The sequence below is a fragment of the Molossus molossus genome, unplaced genomic scaffold (assembly GCF_014108415.1).
Source record: "Molossus molossus isolate mMolMol1 unplaced genomic scaffold, mMolMol1.p scaffold_m16_p_9, whole genome shotgun sequence".
Taxonomy (NCBI): domain Eukaryota; kingdom Metazoa; phylum Chordata; class Mammalia; order Chiroptera; family Molossidae; genus Molossus; species Molossus molossus.
Window position 1 is genome coordinate 104,418,804 of NW_023425403.1, and position 18,834 is coordinate 104,437,637.

The 18,834-nt window shown below is 56.1% G+C and overlaps 1 protein-coding gene across 1 annotated transcript in view; it reads right to left on the reverse strand.

Moving 5' to 3' along the window:
* Positions 1-252: 252 nt before the first annotated feature.
* STARD13 (StAR related lipid transfer domain containing 13) overlaps positions 253-18,834 on the reverse strand; it is a 239,307-nt gene continuing 220,725 nt past the window's right edge. The window contains exons 8-14 of the mRNA XM_036249813.1: positions 13,239-13,437; positions 8,046-8,256; positions 7,355-7,469; positions 6,328-6,549; positions 5,559-5,776; positions 2,360-2,536; positions 253-693 (exon numbers count right to left, since the gene is read on the reverse strand). Coding sequence (XP_036105706.1) covers positions 576-693; positions 2,360-2,536; positions 5,559-5,776; positions 6,328-6,549; positions 7,355-7,469; positions 8,046-8,256; positions 13,239-13,437 — 1,260 coding nt within the window. The 3' untranslated portion in view covers positions 253-575. The remainder of the gene's footprint in view (positions 694-2,359; positions 2,537-5,558; positions 5,777-6,327; positions 6,550-7,354; positions 7,470-8,045; positions 8,257-13,238; positions 13,438-18,834) is intronic.

Sequence of the window (18,834 nt, forward strand, 5' to 3'; positions counted from 1 at the left end):
GTAACAAACCTGACAACACAGGACTGTCATGGTGACTGCCTTTGGTTAGTGTCTTTGGCCGCACAGCAGGGCAGACCGGCGGGTGCCCACTCTCACACCCTGGGGCAGCAGCAGGGCAGCGTACAGGACAGTGGGCCCCGGGGCAACTCGGAGAGAACCGTGCGAGCAAGGGACTCGCCGAATCAGACACGCTTCAAAATATGAAATATATATCAGATTGCTATTTACATATATACAGTAAAGGGAGAGGTATACAAACATATGTACATACGCTATACATACATTTATTTACAGGTAGGAATATGCTTCTTAGAAGCCTTTAAATAGCAAATTAGGCAATGCACAAGGAAAATCCATTTAATTTTAGTAACATAGATAAATGTTTTGATTTTAAAAAATATAATATTAGTAGGGATATAGCCATCTCCAGGAAGGCTAGGAAAGTTCTCAGAAATCTGTGCATCATCCACATTCCGACTTCCCAGTGTCTCCACTTAAGACGCTTGTCAGTCAGACGCCGCCTCCCACGCCGCCGTCGCTCCCTCTTCCCTGAGTTAGCGTCACACCGGGACAACTCAGATTTTAGTTTCCGGACCCTCAGCAATGAGGGGCTGGAAGGAGTTTCTAATCCTGGCAACTTCTGCCGCACACAGGTGTCCAAAGCCTTTATTGTACCATTCTGGGGAGTGACCTCTGTGGGGACAAAAACCAGAGGGGGGTTGGGAAGGTCTTTCTCCACATCATGGCAGTTTGTCAGGCAGACAGGACTGTCCCTGGGCCCGGTCACCTGCCTCCTCGAGGACCTGAGGACCAGCGTCAGGCTACCTTTCGGTCCTCACTGGGCACTTTGGAGTGACACCCTCTTCGGGAAGATTCACACTGAATTCCAGAAGCGGCTGGAACTCAGCTTGTACCTCCCCAGACCGGGAACTTGCTTCGGCATCATGAACGCCGTGAGGAGGTTGGACTTAGGTCAGTGTCTCCTGACAGGACGGCAGCTGCAGGGAGCCGCCCAGGGACAGGCAGAAGGACACCCAGGGAGGGCCGCTGAGCACCCTGCGTGCTGGCTCCCGGGTGTTTGCGCGAGGGGCAGGCTGTGGAAGTGGGGACGGACCCGAACAGAGCCAGCTCAGGGCTTCCGGAACGGGGCAGGGCTCGGCAGGGCTCAGAAGGGCGGAGAGGAGGGGCCGGGAGCAGGGTAAGGGCTCTGGGGAAGAAAGGCCCAGTGCCGGACCATCGGATGGCAGAGGGCCCCGCCCAGCGCGGGACCATCAGACGGCAGACGGCCCCGCCCAGTGCCGGACCATCGGACGGCAGACGGCCCCGCCCAGCGCCGGACCATCGGATGGCAGACGGCCCCGCCCAGCGCCGGACCATCGGATGGCAGACGGCCCCGCCCAGCGCGGGACCATCGGACGGCAGACGGCCCCGCCCAGCGCGGGACCATCGGACGGCAGACGGCCCCGCCCAGCGCGGGACCATTGGACGGCAGAGGGCCCCGCCCAGTGCCGGACCATCGGATGGCAGAGGGCCCCGCCCAGCGCCGGACCATTGGACGGCAGACGGCCCCGCCCAGCGCGGGACCATTGGACGGCAGAGGGCCCCGCCCAGCGCGGGACCATCGGATGGCAGACGGCCCCGCCCAGCGCGGGACCATTGGACGGCAGACGGCCCCGCCCAGCGCGGGACCATCGGACGGCAGAGGGCCCCGCCCAGCGCGGGACCATCGGACGGCAGAGGGCCCCGCCCAGCGCGGGACCATCGGACGGCAGACGGCCCCGCCCAGCGCGGGACCATCGGACGGCAGAGGGCCCCGCCCAGCGCGGGACCATCGGATGGCAGAGGGCCCCGCCCAGTGCCGGACCATCGGACGGCAGACGGCCCCGCCCAGTGCGGGACCATTGGACGGCAGAGGGCCCCGCCCAGCGCCGGACCATCGGACGGCAGAGGGCCCCGCCCAGTGCCGGACCATCGGATGGCAGAGGGCCCCGCCCAGGCGGGACCATCGGATGGCAGAGGGCCCCGCCCAGCGCGGGACCATCGGATGGCAGAGGGCCCCGCCCAGTGCCGGACCATCGGATGGCAGACGGCCCCGCCCAGTGCGGGACCATTGGACGGCAGACGGCCCCGCCCAGCGTGGGACCATTGGACGGCAGACGGCCCCGCCCAGCGCGGGACCATTGGACGGCAGAGGGCCCCGCCCAGTGCCGGACCATCGGATGGCAGAGGGCCCCGCCCAGGCGGGACCATCGGATGGCAGAGGGCCCCGCCCAGCGCGGGACCATCGGATGGCAGAGGGCCCCGCCCAGTGCCGCGGAGCCAGAGGCCAACACCACACCTGCCCGGGAGTCGCCCTTACCTCAGGTCTGTCCTGCACAGGTGGGTGAGTCTCGACTTGCCGGAGCCACAGGGCTCGATGAGGTACCGAGAGTCCATCACCACGGCCCGCACGCCGCCCATGAGCTGCGCGTCCGCGTGCTCCACGGACAGCGACACCAGCGTGCACACACCTTTGGGCAGGTCGGTCTTCCAGGTCCTGCGGGCAAACCAGCCGCTCATCAGCGTGTGGCCACGAGACCAGGGCTCGGGGCTGAGGGTGGCACATATCTTCCTGCTCACACTTCAGTCCCAGTCACCAGATTAAGGAAGTGCCTATGTGGGTGCGGGTGAAGTCTCGGGCACCCGGATCCGCCCTGGAGGCCAGCGCAGGCTGCAGAGGCCTCGCAGCTGTGGGCTCGGGAGCTGCTCGCCCAGTTCGCGCAGCAAACACCACTGGGCAGAGATTTCCAGGCCCGGAGGCGCCGCGAGGGCACAGCGGTACCCGGCACAGGAGGGCGGCAGAACCCAGCGGTCAGTGCAGTGACACGGGCATCACAGCGCGGGACTGCGTGGAAGCGGAGGGGAGGCAGACAGGGAGGCTTCTGGAGTAGATAATGCTCAGTTCCAGTCTTACAGGATAAATGAACTCGTGATGCTTCGTGTGAAGAAGCTAGACCTGTGACTGCCACCTGTCTGTGAACACCTGGGTGGTCCTGAGTGGGAGAGGAAATAATGCAGGGATCCGACTTCAGAGAACAGCTGGATCACAGTGTGCACGCTCTGAGAAGGGGACGGCTATATGAGGAGGTAGTGAGTTCCCTGTCACTAGAACTATTCAAGCCTAGAGGGACCCCCATTTGGAGTAAGACTGTTGATGGAAGCCAGAAACCATGAGAGCATTTCTACAATTTATACCATAGTATACAGGTTTTATTATTATCATCCCAGTTGTTTATGTCGTAAATCTTATTCCCTCACTTAGCCATCTCGTCTGTAACTGTGTCCTGTCCTACGACACCACAAAGAGAAACTATTATGCATCCCCTACAAGACCTTGGGAGCACAAGTCCCACACAAATGCTGAGCTACTTCTCCCTGGGTGAGACTATTCCCATTTCTCCATGATAATGTGATTGATAACAAACAATGAGTGGTAATGTGTAAGTACAGTGGGAACACCTGCAGGCACTATCACCGGAAGCTCACGAGGGACCAGGGAGGGCAGCCTGAGAATCCACCCTGACAGGACACCAGCCTAAGCGGGGGACAGTCTGGGGACAGGGAGCGTTCCAGCCTGTCACCACCTCGCCACCCCCATCGCTTTCTGTCTTCTCGCATCAGAACCAAAAGGAGTCCCTGGTGCAGCAGCCAGGTCTGGTGCATCCTGAATCTCCCTGCATTTCGAGTCCTTCCCCCTCACGGCCTCGGGTCCCCCACCTCCCCCTGAAGTCTTGGATCAAACACGTACTGGTGCGGAGAGAGTCGGCCCTGAGCACTGTGTTGAGAATCCCATTCCTACTCCCCTGTACCTTACACCCCGGCATGAGTCACCCTGTCCCTTGCTCATCCGGTACTGACTCCGCCTAGTACCCCAGGGGCCCTGGGGGGCAGGACTGGGTCTGCAGAGTTGCCTGCAGGCTCCCCAAAGGCGCCGGGTGCCTGCTCAGGTGATGGGCTGACACACGGAGAAACCTCACTGGTAGATGTTCGGGAGGAAGCAGGTTCTATCCTGAGCGCCCTCAGCTCCGCTAAGGGGTGGCAGAGACAGGCGGTGATGATGACGCGGCTCCGTCCCCGTCGGTCGCTTGCAAGAGTGAAGGTGTGAAGTTTAACCTCGACCAGGTGACTAATGTCCCAATAACTGGAATGAGCCACCCACACAACGGCGCACATTCTCCACCAGGATCCCCAGGTTGCCAAGATAAACACATACATTTAGGGAAAAATGGCCCTTAACATTCAAGGTCCCGAGGACCAACTCCAAAGGCATAAATATCCTGTGGAAAGTAACCTCTAGTCTGCCATGAAGGCTAGTTTCATAAAGAAACTATCTTAGACAGACATTTGGGAATTTAGTGATCCTTTTATATCATTAATGCAAGAGAAGAGATACTGTTATCAATAAAGAAGGATATATTGATTTAATTATATTTATTTGTGTTTCCCAGCCCTCTGTGCCCTCCTGCGATTCAGTACCAGCCCCCAGCCCACGAGGGCTGCACTGCACACTGTGCGCCAAACGCCCACGCACACCCAGAGGGCGGGCTGCAGGCTCAGCCCACAGCCCTCGGGCAGGCTCAGCCCACAGCCCTCGGACAGGCTCAGCCCACAGCCCCCCTGCAGGCTCAGCCCACAGCCCTCGGGCAGGCTCAGCCCACAGCCCCCCTGCAGGCTCAGCCCACAGCCCCCCTGCAGGTTCAGCCCACAGCCCTCGCTGCAGGCTCAGCCCACAGCCCCCCTGCAGGCTCAGCCCACAGCCCCCGGGCAGGCTCAGCCCACAGCCCCCCTGCAGGCTCAGCCCACAGCCCTCGGACAGGCTCAGCCCACAGCCCCCCTGCAGGCTCAGCCCACAGCCCCCGGGCAGGCTCAGCCCACAGCCCCCCTGCAGGCTCAGCCCACAGCCCTCGGGCAGGCTCAGCCCACAGCCCCCCTGCAGGCTCAGCCCACAGCCCTCCTGCAGGCTCAGCCCACAGCCCCCCTGCAGGCTCAGCCCACAGCCCTCGGGCAGCAAGCTCGGCAGGCCCTGGCATCTCACCGGGCACCAAGTGCCTTGTGCCCAGGCTGGTGCGGCGGGGGGCTCTGAGCCACGAAGCCGTGCTCCTGAACGCGGCCCCGCTGCAGCCCGGAGGCCCCGCTGCAGCCCGGAGGCCCCGCTGCAGCCCGGAGGCCCCGCTGCAGCCCGGAGGCCCCGCTGCAGCCCGGAGGCCCCGCAGGCCAGACGGCTTTCCCAGCGGAGAGGGGCAGGAGCAGGAGTAGCCGCGGGCTCACCCTGCCTGCTGGGCAGAAGGTACAACTGGGCGAACGGCAGCTATTCTGGTGACTGTGTTTGCGGAAAGGAACAATACGGCCTGATAAACCGTATGCTCCGAAGTGAGGGGCCTAAGAGAGCCCGGCAGAGCTGTAAACTGGGCGGCGTGGTGTTCCCAGGGGGGCTGGTTCAGGGGCAGGGCCCTGGGAACCCCTGACTGCAGTGCCCGCCCGCGCCAGGCCCCGAGCACCAGCTCCAGAGGCAGGCTTACCTGAGGACCACAAAGTCTTTGGACGGATGGGGCGCCATGCTGTTCAACACGTACTGATAGATCTCCGTCTGCTTGTCCAGGGCTTCCACCACCTTCCACTGCACGAAGTCCTCGTCCCACAGGTGGCGCTCCCGCAGCACGCGGTTCAGCACCACGGAGGGCGGCGCCTCCACCTCCACGGAGGCCTTCCAGAGCTTCAGCGGGTTCCCGTCTCCCACCTCGGGAAAGACACCATCAGAGGCTAAAGAGGTCAGCAGATTCCAACACAAGCTTACCACAGTCCACTGCTGTTCAAAGGAAAACCAGCGACTATCTACCTTGAGACCGTGATCCCACATACCTCAGGGTTACTGTTTTGTGACGGGAGTCCTAAAGACCGAAATGGTAATGATAATAAAAATAACCACCAGCACACACCACCTGTTGGCAGGTGCTGTTCGCACCCATTTGGTTTTTAAAGAGCCCTCCTCTGACAGTGGTATTATCATTTTGTCCCTTATGCAACTGAGGAAACAGAGGCACTGAGAGGTGTGTGACTTGCCCAGCGTCACAGCTAAGGGGTGGAGACCAGACGGGGATCCAGTGGTCGGGCATCATGGTCTGCACTCTGACTATGTGCCACCTGGTCGCTTGGCAGTCTCCAGAGAGGGTCTTTGCCTGTTGGTGTGTATGCCATGTCCTGTGGGCACTGCCATCTTTAAAGCACACCAAATTCCTGGCTGTCACCTGCGGTTCTTTGGGGGTGACTTTGTACAAGCCCCGAAATTACCTTTTTGAAAGCGAGGTCTGTGTTGTCTGGGCTGGAGCACGTGACCCATCCTTTAAACTTCTCCTTGGCTTCCTTCTGGAGGCCCTGGACAAGCTGGTCCAGGTAAGTGTGGAAGGTGGCCCCGCCCTCTTCCAGCTGCGCCCCCAGGTCTTCCAGAGTGGGAGCGTGGATCTCAGCCTCCACGTAGGAATCATGGAACTGGGCGACCATCTCGTGTGGGACCTGCACCCATAGATGCATGAAAGAGAACATGCCAAGTTAAAGAAAAGCTGAGACGGAGAGAGAAAGCAAAGTCATTTCGTCGAAAACCGTGTTGGGTCGGGCCACGTGCCGTGGGGTGGGGGATGTGTTTCTAAGATCAGTGTCGAGGCTGCTGGCGGAGTGGGGCTTCCGAGAGTAGGAAACATGAAAACCCGTGTCCGAGGCTGTATTTATTACTCAAAACAGGGTGACGACTTCCCATCCAGTCTCTCCATTTTCCCTTTAATGTACTTTTATTCAATTTGGCAAAATGTCGGCTCAGGACACTTGAAGCAGACAGACTTGAGGGAAACACCAACTGCGACTTAGAAATACTTCACCCTTTAAGTGCACTGTTCTCACTTACAAATGCCAAATTCAGCACAGAAAGTACGCCAGAAGCCGGCTCCTTACTTCTCTAACATCTCTGCGGCCGTATTCACACACTAGTCTGATTCCCAGGCAGCAGGGACTGGTCAGTATCACACACACACATACAGAACCGAATCAAATCCCGCACTAAAATAAAAAATAACACAACTGACTGGCGTGCCTTGAACCTGGCAGCCGAAGGCGACACACTGCTCTGGTGAAAACCATCAACATGGTGACGCCAGGCGTCGTAACTGTCAAGCCTCCGTCATACAGATAGCTCCTCGCATTTCGCGGAGGCAAAGACCAGAGCTAGAGAGGGTACTGTTGTCATTATGAGCTCGGGAACAAACAGGAGCCACAAATGCAGCCGCTGTCCCTCCAGCTCCAGGGGCAGTCCCCGCAGCCCGCTCACCTCGAACAGCCGGTCACACTCCACGATCATGTGGGCGAGGCCTTGCGCGGCGGCCAGGTTCTCGCTGAGGTCCTTCTGGTCGGGCTTCCCGGCGGCGTACTTCTTCTGTATGACCCTGTAAGGGAAGGGACAGTCCCAAGCAGGGCCCACGCCAAGGCACTTTCCCCAAAGCTTATCCCTTTTGTTTTCTGTTCCTGCCCAGAGGCTCTGCTGACCCCAGCCTTTCTCATCCCAAACAATAGTGACCGCACGTCGCAGGTACCCCGATTCGGGCTGAGTCTGCTAGTCCACAAGGAAAAGCCTCGGACAGACACAGGGCAAGACGTAACTGCTGGGGGAGAAATGCATCCGTTTCCAAGACGTAACTGCTGGGGGAGAAATGCATCCGTTTCCCCAAGTCTGAAACCACTTTGCCAGAAGCTGCTGGGCTCGGGCCTTGTCTAGTCCCTTTTCTTTCAAACTTCAAGACTGTAAAACACGACTTCATGTGCTCCCCCCCACCCCCCCCACACACACACAGGTCTTCTGGGTCACAGCAAGCGTCCTTCGATGCTGCTTGGACCACCCTATGAATCTGAGCGCACGAATTAGGTCACCCGACACATTTTCTGATCACAAATGATCAAGTTGGAATCGAGTGGGCCCGTCTTCCTCCCCTTATGCACGTGGCCGTGAGCACGACGGGACTCACCTGGGAGAGCTCTCTTTCTTCAGCAAGTTGAGATGGAAGAGCGAGGGCGCCAGGCACACGGCCAGGTTCATGGGCGTCATCTGGTTCTCCTGCACCGAGTGCACCACGTCTTTGAGGAAGCAGAGCAGCGTGTGCAGGACTTCCCGGCTCTCGTCGGCCAGCAGCAGGATGGCGGCCTGCACCGCCTGCAGCCGCTGCTCGCTGGGCACGTCTGCGGGGAGTGGGGCGCAGTCAGGGCGGCCAGAGCGCAGTCAGGAGAGGGGCAGCCCCGCCCCGACATGGAGCCGCACTCAGACATCATCAACAGCCCCAGGCTGCTCAGGAGGACGCGAAGGCCAGGCCTGGAACCCCAGCCGGCCAGCTCCAGGGCCCAGTCTCGCCGTTCATCCCGAGCAGCGCCCCTGCCCCCTTCACACCATCCTCCGTTCGGGTGGGAGCTGCGAGGCTGGGGCCCTGCTGGCCTGGCTGCCCTCTCGCCCGCCGGCCCCCGACGGCTGCGGAGTACTGCTCAGGGTGCCCAGGGTCCGAGGTCTGGGGATGGCCGCCGGCCTCTCCCCACCCCTGGGGGAGCAGCTGTGAGTGGTGGGGCTGCTTTGCCCTCTGAGCTGATGCCTAAGGGCCAGCCTGGCACGTTCACCTCCTTCCTCCGAGCCCCCAGGGCTCAGTTCAGAGGAGGCACGTGGCTTCATGGGGGGCCTCAGGCCCCCCACTCCCGCCTAGAACATCATGGAAACCAGGCTGGGCTAAGGAGGAGCCAGGCTCCCTAAAGCGAAGTCCATCCCCCTTCAGGGTGGTCACTGCGGGGGATGTAGGCCCTGGTCATGTCAGCTCCGAGGGAAGTCGGCCCCACCAGCGGGAAGTGGAGTGAACGGGAAACCGCGAGTGGGTGCAGGTGCGCTCGCGGCCCCGCCCGGCTCCGCTGGGCCCGCCCCGCCCTTGTTCTCACTCTGAGCACAGGCGAGCATTCGCTTGGGTTAACATCGTCGTTTCTTTAATCCTCACCTGAGGATACTTTTTCCATTTTATCTTCAGATAGAGTGGGAGAGAGAGAGAAACATCGATGTGAGAGAGACACATTGATTGGTTGCCTCCTGCACGACCCCTGACCAGGGCCAGAGACCAATCTGCAACCGAGCTACATGCCCTTGACCAGAATCGAACCCTTGACTCTTTGGTCCGCGGGCTGACGCTCTAACTGCCAAGCCAAGCCACCAGGGCTGCTTTGTTCTTCAAACACCATGTTCTAGAACAGGTGTCTGCAGGAGGCTGTTGGTGCTTGAAGGGGTGGGGAGACGGCCTGGAGACAACCCGTGGGGGTCGGAAAACAATTAGAATTTTCAGTGGTGTTTGTGTTTTCTCTCATGCTTTAAAAGAGCTGACTGGATGTGTTTTATAATGTGCACAGTATATCCAAATATATTTATATTATTAAAAAGAAGTAAATCTACATGTTCGGATCTTTACCCCTGGTAGGGACGCATGGTCAAAGCATCTGGCGCCTGCTGTGCCTGAGGGGCGACAGCGGCCCTTCTGCCCGGGCCCTGCCCTCCCCATCCCCCTCCCCAGGGCGGGCACAGTCCTGGCTCCTGTCTGCCAGCAAAGCCGAGCTCCGGGGAGCCTGGCCGTCACTATGCCTCTGCCCCCATCCCCAGCGCACCATCCACAGTGTGCCGGCAGAAGGCGGATCTGGCTTTAGCACAGAAGAGCCAATTTGTTCAAATTATAGTAAAACCTTTTTCTTGGTCGTGCTGAAGCAGAAGCAGATTCTACTACTGACTTCAAATGTGTTATGCGTTCAGCTCGGGCCGGTGCACTGCCTTTGAGATGCTGCTTTGGGTAAGATGTCCAGTGTGTCCTGGTTGGACTAGGGATTGCCAAGCTTCTATCATGGCTATGTGTTGTCTCAGCTTCCTTTCTCCTCACGTGCTCCTTCTTCCCTCAGGAAATGTCTTCTGTACATTACATTCTACTAAAAATACTTGCAAAAGTCAATGACGCATCCCTAAATTCTGCATTTGTTTCGGGTCCCCTCCTCTGTGACGCTGACACTCCTGAAGCTGCTGAACCTCTCCTGAGGCTCAGGCGCCGGTTTTAGATCCGCGCTCCTAGGTGCTGGTCATCTGTGAGTGTGTGGACGGCTAGCAGCACCTCCACGTCAACATCCGGCCCATTCCAAACACCTGCCCCCCGCCCCCCGCCAGCAGCTTCGCCCCTTTCTTTCCCTACTCTTCCCGGCACCAGGCCTCAGGGTTGTCTCCGACCCTCCACTCTCTTCCCTCCTGTGAACAAGTGGGCGTCACATATGTTCACTAACCACCCAACATCCTAATTAACCATCTGATGAAAACCCAAGAAGTAGCGCAGCGAACATCAGAACTGCTCTGGAGGACAGGAGAAGGAGCTGCCCTCCCTTCCCAGTACTAGTTTGAAATGTGGACCATCCGTGACCTCAGGCTTCCGGTCTCACGGCTGGAAGCGGCTGCAGGTCACCCAGAGCCTCAGTGGAGCCTCTAGCCCTCCACTCTCATCCCGCCCAACACCTGTGCCTCGCCACCTCCAGACTCACGGGTCCAAAGTGTAGTTCTGGCAGAAGCAACCTGGCGGCCCACTCAGTACCCAGTCTCCGTTTTCCTCCGTAAGAACACGCGTTCTCTGCAGGTGGGGCTGGAGGTGCTCAGAGAAGCTGGTCCTCCCCTCAGACCCAGGGAAGCACCATTTCTGCCTAAAGCAAAAGTGACCCTCCTGCTCTGCCTCCTTCCAGCGATGCCTTCGGGGGAGAAGGTGCAAACCATCTCTGGCCTACAGGACCAGGATAAATGTCAGGAACTCGTGGAAATGTATCTTTCTGAGAAAAAGAGACATATGCCCAAGGAGAAGCCCTCTGTCCCCTTTTAGCCCTTGGATGTGATTTGGGAAGGCATGCTAATCCTAAGTGTGGCACTCATACTGAGACCTGAAGGGGCCACCAAGACAGGGGACTTTCAGCCCAGGCATCACTGATCATGGAATTAACTGGCTATGAAATTGTTTAATTTCAGACTGCTTGTTATGTGCATTATATAATGCCCTTGTTTTGTTTTCTAAAATTTTTATTGACTTTTGAGAGAGAGAGAGAGAGAGGGTGAGAGAGAGAGAGAAACATCAATGTGAGAAACATCAATCAGCTGCCTCCTGCACGCCCCCCACCGGGGATCAAGGCTGCAACCCAGGCATGTGCCCTGACCAGGAATCAACCTGCAACCCTTTGGTGCACGGGTCGATGCCCAACCGACGGAGTCACACCGGCCAGGGAGTATAATGTCCTTACTGTTTAAACAACAGCTGGAGTTCTGATTCTGTCTTTACAAGTGAGAGCCTCGCATCAACACCCCAGGTTCCCCAATGCTTTATGGGTCAAGTATTAATTATTTGCCCTGTGCCCATCCTCAGCATGTCTGCACTCTGATTTTTCAGGGTAATTTGGCACAGCACTGTACATTTACCATTCACGCCAGCCATAAACACCCTGCCATCTCCGGCCTCATGCTCGTGCTCACGCTGTTGCGTCACTCAGCACGTGTTCCTTGCACGTCTCAACCTCCAGCTGTCAGCTCTCACGTCCCTGTTCCTCATCTCAGCCTCCCTGGTTTTCTCTTTAACCTAATTACGGGATTCTCCAGTCTCGCTGTACTGCCATTATTGGTGTGCGTGTCCTGTCCCCCTGTGCTGCAGGGCCCGTAGGAGCTGGGGGCCGGTCTTCCCAGCCTGATGCTCAGCATGGGGCCCTGCACACAAGCACACTCGCTGACTGTCCTCTCAGCTATAACCGACCCTGCTGGGATCTGGTGTCTCGCTGATGAGTCACAGAAAGGACGAAAGGCATTGATATCTTGGGTAATCTCTCATTCACTTTTGGCTAGTGTCAACCTTAATTTCAGAACTGATTACATGTAAAGATTCACATACGGTATTTCCAAACCATAAGAGAGGCTTAACTGGAAAATACAGCTCAATCTCTATGGCAACACCACCATGAACCCCTGCGTTTGGGCTCTAGCAGCACATATCACTAATTTAACCTATCCAACTTGCACAAAATGATATTGATTGAGTGGATCACCATTTTACCCTGTTTTTACAAGCGGTACTTTTTGAATGTGTAATCTTGTAGACTCCTTAAACACATTTAGGACCGATTTCTCTACTGAGGGACCATCTTCAATTCCATGTGCAGGTCTACTTCAGGCATATTTGGCTAAAAACTCAAAGTCCGTGGGCCGAATAACTTTTTTCCTAAGGAACTGAGGCTGGGCCATCAGACTAATTTATAATGATAACATTATCACATCTAGAAAGAGTCCATGACCATTACTAATATCCCCTTTGCAATTACCTTAGTAGGTTATGCCTTTTAATTAAAAATTGTTATTTTCATGATTATTTTAATTATAGAGGCTTGGCTGAGAATTATCAATTTAACATCACTTAAAAAATTCCAAATGAAAACATAAATTGCCCTGACTGGTGTGGCTTGGTGGTTGAGCATCAACTCATGCACCAGGAGGTCGCTGGTTCAATTCCCGGTCAGGGCACATGCCCAGGTTGTGGGCCCGATCCCCCGTGGGGGGCGTGCAGGAGGCGGCCCATCGATGTTCTCTCTCATCAATGTTTCTACCTTTCTCTCCCTCTGCCTTCCTCTCTCTCTAAAATCAATAAAGAAAAAAAATTTAAAAAAAGAAAACAGATGAGTTAAAAGCCTAAAGCTCACCACTTAAAATACGCTGTATTCCAATACATCTGCCTTTTCCTTCCAGTCATTTTAACACTTTTGCCTTTGAGTTTCATACATTTCGAGGAGAACGGTGAATTTTAGAAAATTAAATGGGTTTTTATAAACGCCTACACACAAAATAAATTCTATTGTACTTCCTTTTCATTTTAAATTTATCAAAAGTGCATTGAAAGTTACTTTTAGATCTTAGGCCAAAACCTATTGAAAAGGCAAGTACTGATGTTAAAAATGTATTTTCAAATGCATAAAATATGGCCTGGACATTTCCACGTCAAACCGTGAACAAAGCTACGTCTGGAAAGGCGTGCGGAGCGGTCGCTCTGATCTACCCTGTGCGCTCGGCCTTGCGTGCGCACTGACGGCACATCCGTGGCATCTCCCCGAGGCCAGGCGCGGGGGGCCGCCCTGCTGCGGGCACTTACACTGGTAGATGTGGAGAAAGGTCTCGCTGAGCTTGTTGGTGAAGAGGGGCTCGGGGAGGTCCCGGAAGAACTGCTTCACCATGTCCGCCACGTCGTACGCGGACTGGTCCTCATAGCTGACGTTCTCAGGGAAGTTCTCGTTCATCTGACGTAAGGCCTGGATTCTAGACTTCACACCCGATTTTCGGAACAGGCCCACCTGAAACGAGTCACAGGCATGTGTTAGCGAGGCCACGTCGGCCCACACTGCACACGCCCTTCCTACGGCGGGCGCCCGGCAGGGGCCAGGTGTGGGGCCCGCACTGGCACCCAGCCAGCCAGCTGTGAGCGGCGGGTGGCTCCTCCGGCAGCAGCTGAACACCGACTCCTGGCCCACAGAACGGAGAGTGGGAATGCTCCACCTCGCCGAGGAGAATACACGTGACTGAGTTTGTCACCTGCAAAGTCCTAGAACAAGTACATGCTACTGTTTCATTCATTTATTCACCAGGTAGGGATTCGAGACCCCGTGTGGCAGGCGCACGTCCAGTTCCTGGGGCCGCAAAGTGCCTGCTCTCGTGCTGACACTGAAGTGAGGCTCTGAGATGGGGGTCAGGGGAAGCTTTGGGGGATCCCAGGCAAACAGCCATCTTGAGGGCAAGGTTTACAGGGACTATGCCCATGAAACAAAATAGTAACCGTGAGCACGTGTTCTGATTTCAGTCTTACTCGCTTTTCTTCTCTGGGATTTGTGACACCGCTGTGCGTGTTTCTCAGGCAACGCCTGGTATCCCCTCTGCCTGGTTAGCTACACAGGCTCTGGGTCTGCTGAGATCGAGGCCTGGCTGGCTTTCCTCAGACTCCAAGACATTGTCTCACGCTTCCTGCATCCCTAAGCCCCGGGCTCGTAGTCCGCTTGACGAGAACGGATAAGGCCCATATGGCCGACGGGACGAGGGCCGCGGAGCAGGGCCGGGAGCGGGGCGGCTGCAGGTCAGGGGCCAGCCCTGCAGCCTCTGCACACGCTGGCCCAGCCTCTAGCTCCAAGACAACTGAGCTTCCCTGGGACCCTGGTTTGTAGGGAATTCGTATGTTTGCTATTTTTAAAGCCTGTAGGACACTGAGTTGCTCAAAACTCAGTCCTTCAACCCACAAGGTCCACTTCTCTCACTCCCTAGGGGCTCGCTTTGGAAAGCGAGGTGGGTCACCCCAGGTCAGACAGGCCTGGAGAAACATGCCAGGCAGCCCCACTGAGTTCAGGTGTCCGAGGACAGCTCTCTCGGTTGCTGCTGTAAAAGGAGGTGGCCCTAACCCTTTAAACTGCAGGGACAGCCAGGGAAGACTTCCAGGCAATCAGAGAATACGGAGGTGGTGTGTTGCTGTTGTTGCTGTTTGGTTAATCCTCAGTCAAGAATATCTTCCCATCGATTTTTAGAGAGTGGAAGGGAGGGAGGGACAGGGAGAGAGAAACATTGATGTGCGAGAGACATATCGATTGGCTGCCTCCCACATGACCTTGACCAGGGCCAGGGATCTAACTTGCAACCCAGATACGTGCCCTTGACCAGTTGCACCCACAACCCTTTGGTCCACAGGCCAACGCTCTAACCACTGAGCAAACCAGCCAAAGCGATACTAAGATTTTTGTAAATGTCAGCTAAATGGCTCATAGGGGAAATTATAATTTACTACTTGTCTTTGGCAATAAAAACAGAATTCTTCGCGATGTGTCATTGCATTCCAAGGCTTATCACCCTAATTCTACAGATCAGTCTATTCAGGCATGTCACTTAACACATTAACTGCTTTCGTTTCCATCCTTAAATCTGGCATAGCTAGAAAATGCAACACCTGGCCACGCTTTGGGGCTCTCCTAGAAGAATCTCCTCGGGCAGCTACTCCAAACTTCACCGAAGTGCATGAGAAGAAAGCGTGTGCTGCAGAAGAGACGGCGGGGTGTCGGCGAGAGCTCGCGGGATGAGATCCGCCTGCGTGTGCTCCCATCCCAGATCCTCTGATTCCGGAAGGGGACCCCGACTGTCCCAGGCTGCGCACAGGGGTCCCAGAATCTAAGCACCCTGAACATGAATTAATTACTAAGTGTGAGTCACATTCATCATCATGTGAGCTGGTGTTTATTCCGTCCAAGAATTCCTGTTACTTTTTTCAGTAGAGAAAAATGGCTCAGGATTTACAAAGAATAAAGCAGGCGCGTGGTTGTGCGAGAATGACTGAGCGTGACTCTCCTCTGTGCGCTGCGTCTTGTTGGTGTGTTTCTGGCGCACACCCGTGTGCGTGCACACACTCACCAGCGATGTTTTCTTTGTATTGTTCCGTTCCCAACTCTCCAGTTCCGTTGGATACTGTTATCTTGGTTATTCTGGACACGTGGGAGCCCCTCAGCTGTGGGCTCAGGGCTGCTTGTTCCGACTCACAGCTCACAGGTGTCCAGAGAGGTGTCGGATATCTATTTGTTCTTCCCCGAATTCTGACAACCACCTTCCTGTCCCACCCTCCACTTCCAAAGGGCGTGGGAAATATCTGCGGGTGGTGCGGATTTCTATTGGAAGCACAGAAGGAAACTTCTTTCCGAAACCTAACAAAGAAAAGGTGGTCTGAAACGAGACCAGATGCCTGGTGTCAGCGCTGAGCACGGCGGGAGGAAAGGGGAGGAACTCCGGGCTCAGCACCGTCCCGGCCGATGGAGGGGCGAGCCTGAGCCCACGGGCTCCCTGCTACGGCCACTCGGGGACGGGGCTCCTGTGACAGGCAGTGGAAACTCCCTGCACGGTGCACGCAGAGGTTTCTTTTAACGGTGGGGAGCCTCAGACCAGAGAGAACAGCCCCCCACCCGCCTTCACGGACAACCCGGGCGGTGGCAGGAGTGAGTGCCAATCATACCTTCTTCTCCAAAACGCTTTCAGAGCGCGGATAATATCGGTCTTTTTGGCTAAAAATGTTTTTCCAAGTAAAAAATGGACAACTGAAGAAACAATGTAAAAATCCGTTGCCCCTTAGAGCACCTCTCATCCCTAGTGAAGGAGGCTGCCCCGGACCCCAGCCTCTTCAGAGGAAGACCCAAGGGGTGCACACTGTCCTCCTCCTGCTCCATGTCTGTCACCAGTAGGCAGGCGACCAGGGCCCACACTTCAATGTTCTCCTGTCTCTCTTTAGAAATTCTTAATTTATAAACAAGGAATTTCACATGGTCATGCTCCCACATATTTTTTAAAATGTATCTTTATTGTTGAAAGTATTACAGATGTCCCTCCTTTTTTATCCCCATTGACCCCCTTCTCCTCGGTTCCCCCTCCCCCCACTTCCCTCTGAGGTTTGTCAGTCTGTTCCCTACTGGATCTATTTTGTTTGTCAGGTTTTTTTTATTCATTAGATTCCATAAATAAGTGAGATCATGTGATACTTGTCTTTCTCTGACTGACTTATTTCACTTAGCAATACACTCCCCAGGTCCCTCTATGCTATCTCAAAGGATAAGAGATCCTTCTTTTTTATAGTTGCATAGTATTCCATTGCATAAGGCATCAGGGCGTGTGATGGACAGGCAGCAGGGAGTGTGACCAACAGGCAGCAGGGAGTGTGGCCGACAGGCAATCAGGGTGTGTGATGGACAGGCATCAGGGAGTGTGGCATCAGGGAGTGTAACAGACAGGCATCAGGGCGTGTGACGGACGGGCAGCAGGGAGTGTGACCAACAGGCAGCAGGGCGTGTGATGGACAGGCAGCAGGGAGTGTGGCATCAGGGCGTGTGACAGACAGGCATCAGGGCGTGTGACCTACAGGCAGCAGGGCATGTGACCGACAGGCAGCAGGCAGAGGACACCTGTACTGAGTATGAAGTGTCTTCAAGCATAATTGGGCTTTTAAAACTCACTGCTCCATTAGGAGAGGCTGGGTATGAGCATTGCATTAGCATTCAAATCCCATCTAAATAATATTAAATCTCCTCCTTGGCATCCTGTTTGTGCTAATGATGTTTATCAAGACTTCCATTTCCTCTTCTTTAGCACTGTGCTCAGCTAATGAAGAAAGGTTGGTTTCATTCAGAAAAAAGGCGTCCTAAGGACAGTCTCGTGGTTCTGGTTTGGAGCACCGCAGCTTTGGCCTCTTCCGCGGTGCCGTGTATCAGAAGCTGGGCAGAACCTGTCCTCTGTGCACAGCTGATTTAGAGCAGAAATAAAAGCTTGGCCAACAGAACAAGTCTCCTCTCACACACTGCTGTCTGAATGCTAATGGTTCCTCACCGAAGGCTAAACCTCCTTATTTCATCTGCAGCCAGATGCACGGACCAAATGAACACACTGTGTTTGTCGTATATAAACTGCTCTGCACTTAGGAGTGTAGGAGGTGAAATGTGGGCAATGTTTCAGGCCTCTGTCTTCCATTGTTTGAGACGGATGCTTAGCGTCAGGGGAAGGGCCCACCACACGGCAGGAAGCCTCGCTGCCTGAGGCCGAGGGCCAAGCCGGGGAGCCCTAGGGGGTGCCAGGGAGGGGCACGGGGCCAGCCACCTGCGGTTTGGAGGCAGCATGTTCTGAGATGCTCTGGTCTTCTACCACCCTGGGGCTGAGATCTCAAGGTCTTGGGCAGAGCTGAGTCTTTTCAGTTCATAGGAGGTGCTGTTCGAGAAGACAGAACATTCTTCTGGTGTGATGTCTGCTTCTTCCTTGTGACTCCTGCCCCTTTCTTTCTGGATTCATTCACTTTCATTTGCTCTCGTTCGCTCTGAAGTCCACAGGGCAGTCTTCCTCTTGGCTGTGGTTTTCTTTGATTCTTCATTACATTCCCCTCCTTGTGCCTGGTTCTCCTCCTGTTACCACGTCACTGTTCCCAGGACCAGAGGCGGCTGCTTTCCACGCTCTGACGGGGCCGGGGTGGGCACTCACGGCGGTGACCCTGCCGGCGGCGTGTCTCCTACGATGCGACTGCTGACGGTGAGAGTCCCTTTGACATGTCCCACATTCTCACTTTTGACTGATGTGTACATTTAGAATGAGTATTTGTGTCCTCGAAACGAGTCTTTCCTACAGAAGTTTGCCAGCGTTTTTCCCGAGTTAAAAAGTAGTTACAGGCTTGACGTGGAGACTGGGAATGGACAGTGAGGAGGGACTGAGGAGGTTCGGGTGGCTTCTCTCCATCCGGGTGTGTTCGCTTCCAACAGCAGACTGGACCCAGTCACAGCAGTGGTGCCGGTGCTGCATGCTGCCCAGCACCCACAGGGGCCGTGACCGGGTCCCGGTCCACATACTCTGCACCCACAGGGGCCGTGACCGGGTCCCGGTCCACATACTCTGCACCCACAGGGGCCGTGACCGGGTCCCGGTCCACATACTCTGCACCCACAGGGGCCGTGACCGGGTCCCGGTCCACATACTCTGCACCCACAGGGGCCGTGACCGGGTCCCGGTCCACATACTCTGCACCCACAGGGGTCGTGGCCGGGTCCCAGGGGCCGTGACCGGGTCCCAGTCCACATACTCTGCACCCACAGGGGCCGTGACCGGGTCCCGGTCCATATACTCTGCACCCACAGGGGCCATGACCGGGTCCCAGTCCACATACTCTGCACCCACAGGGGCCATGACCGGGTCCCAGTCCA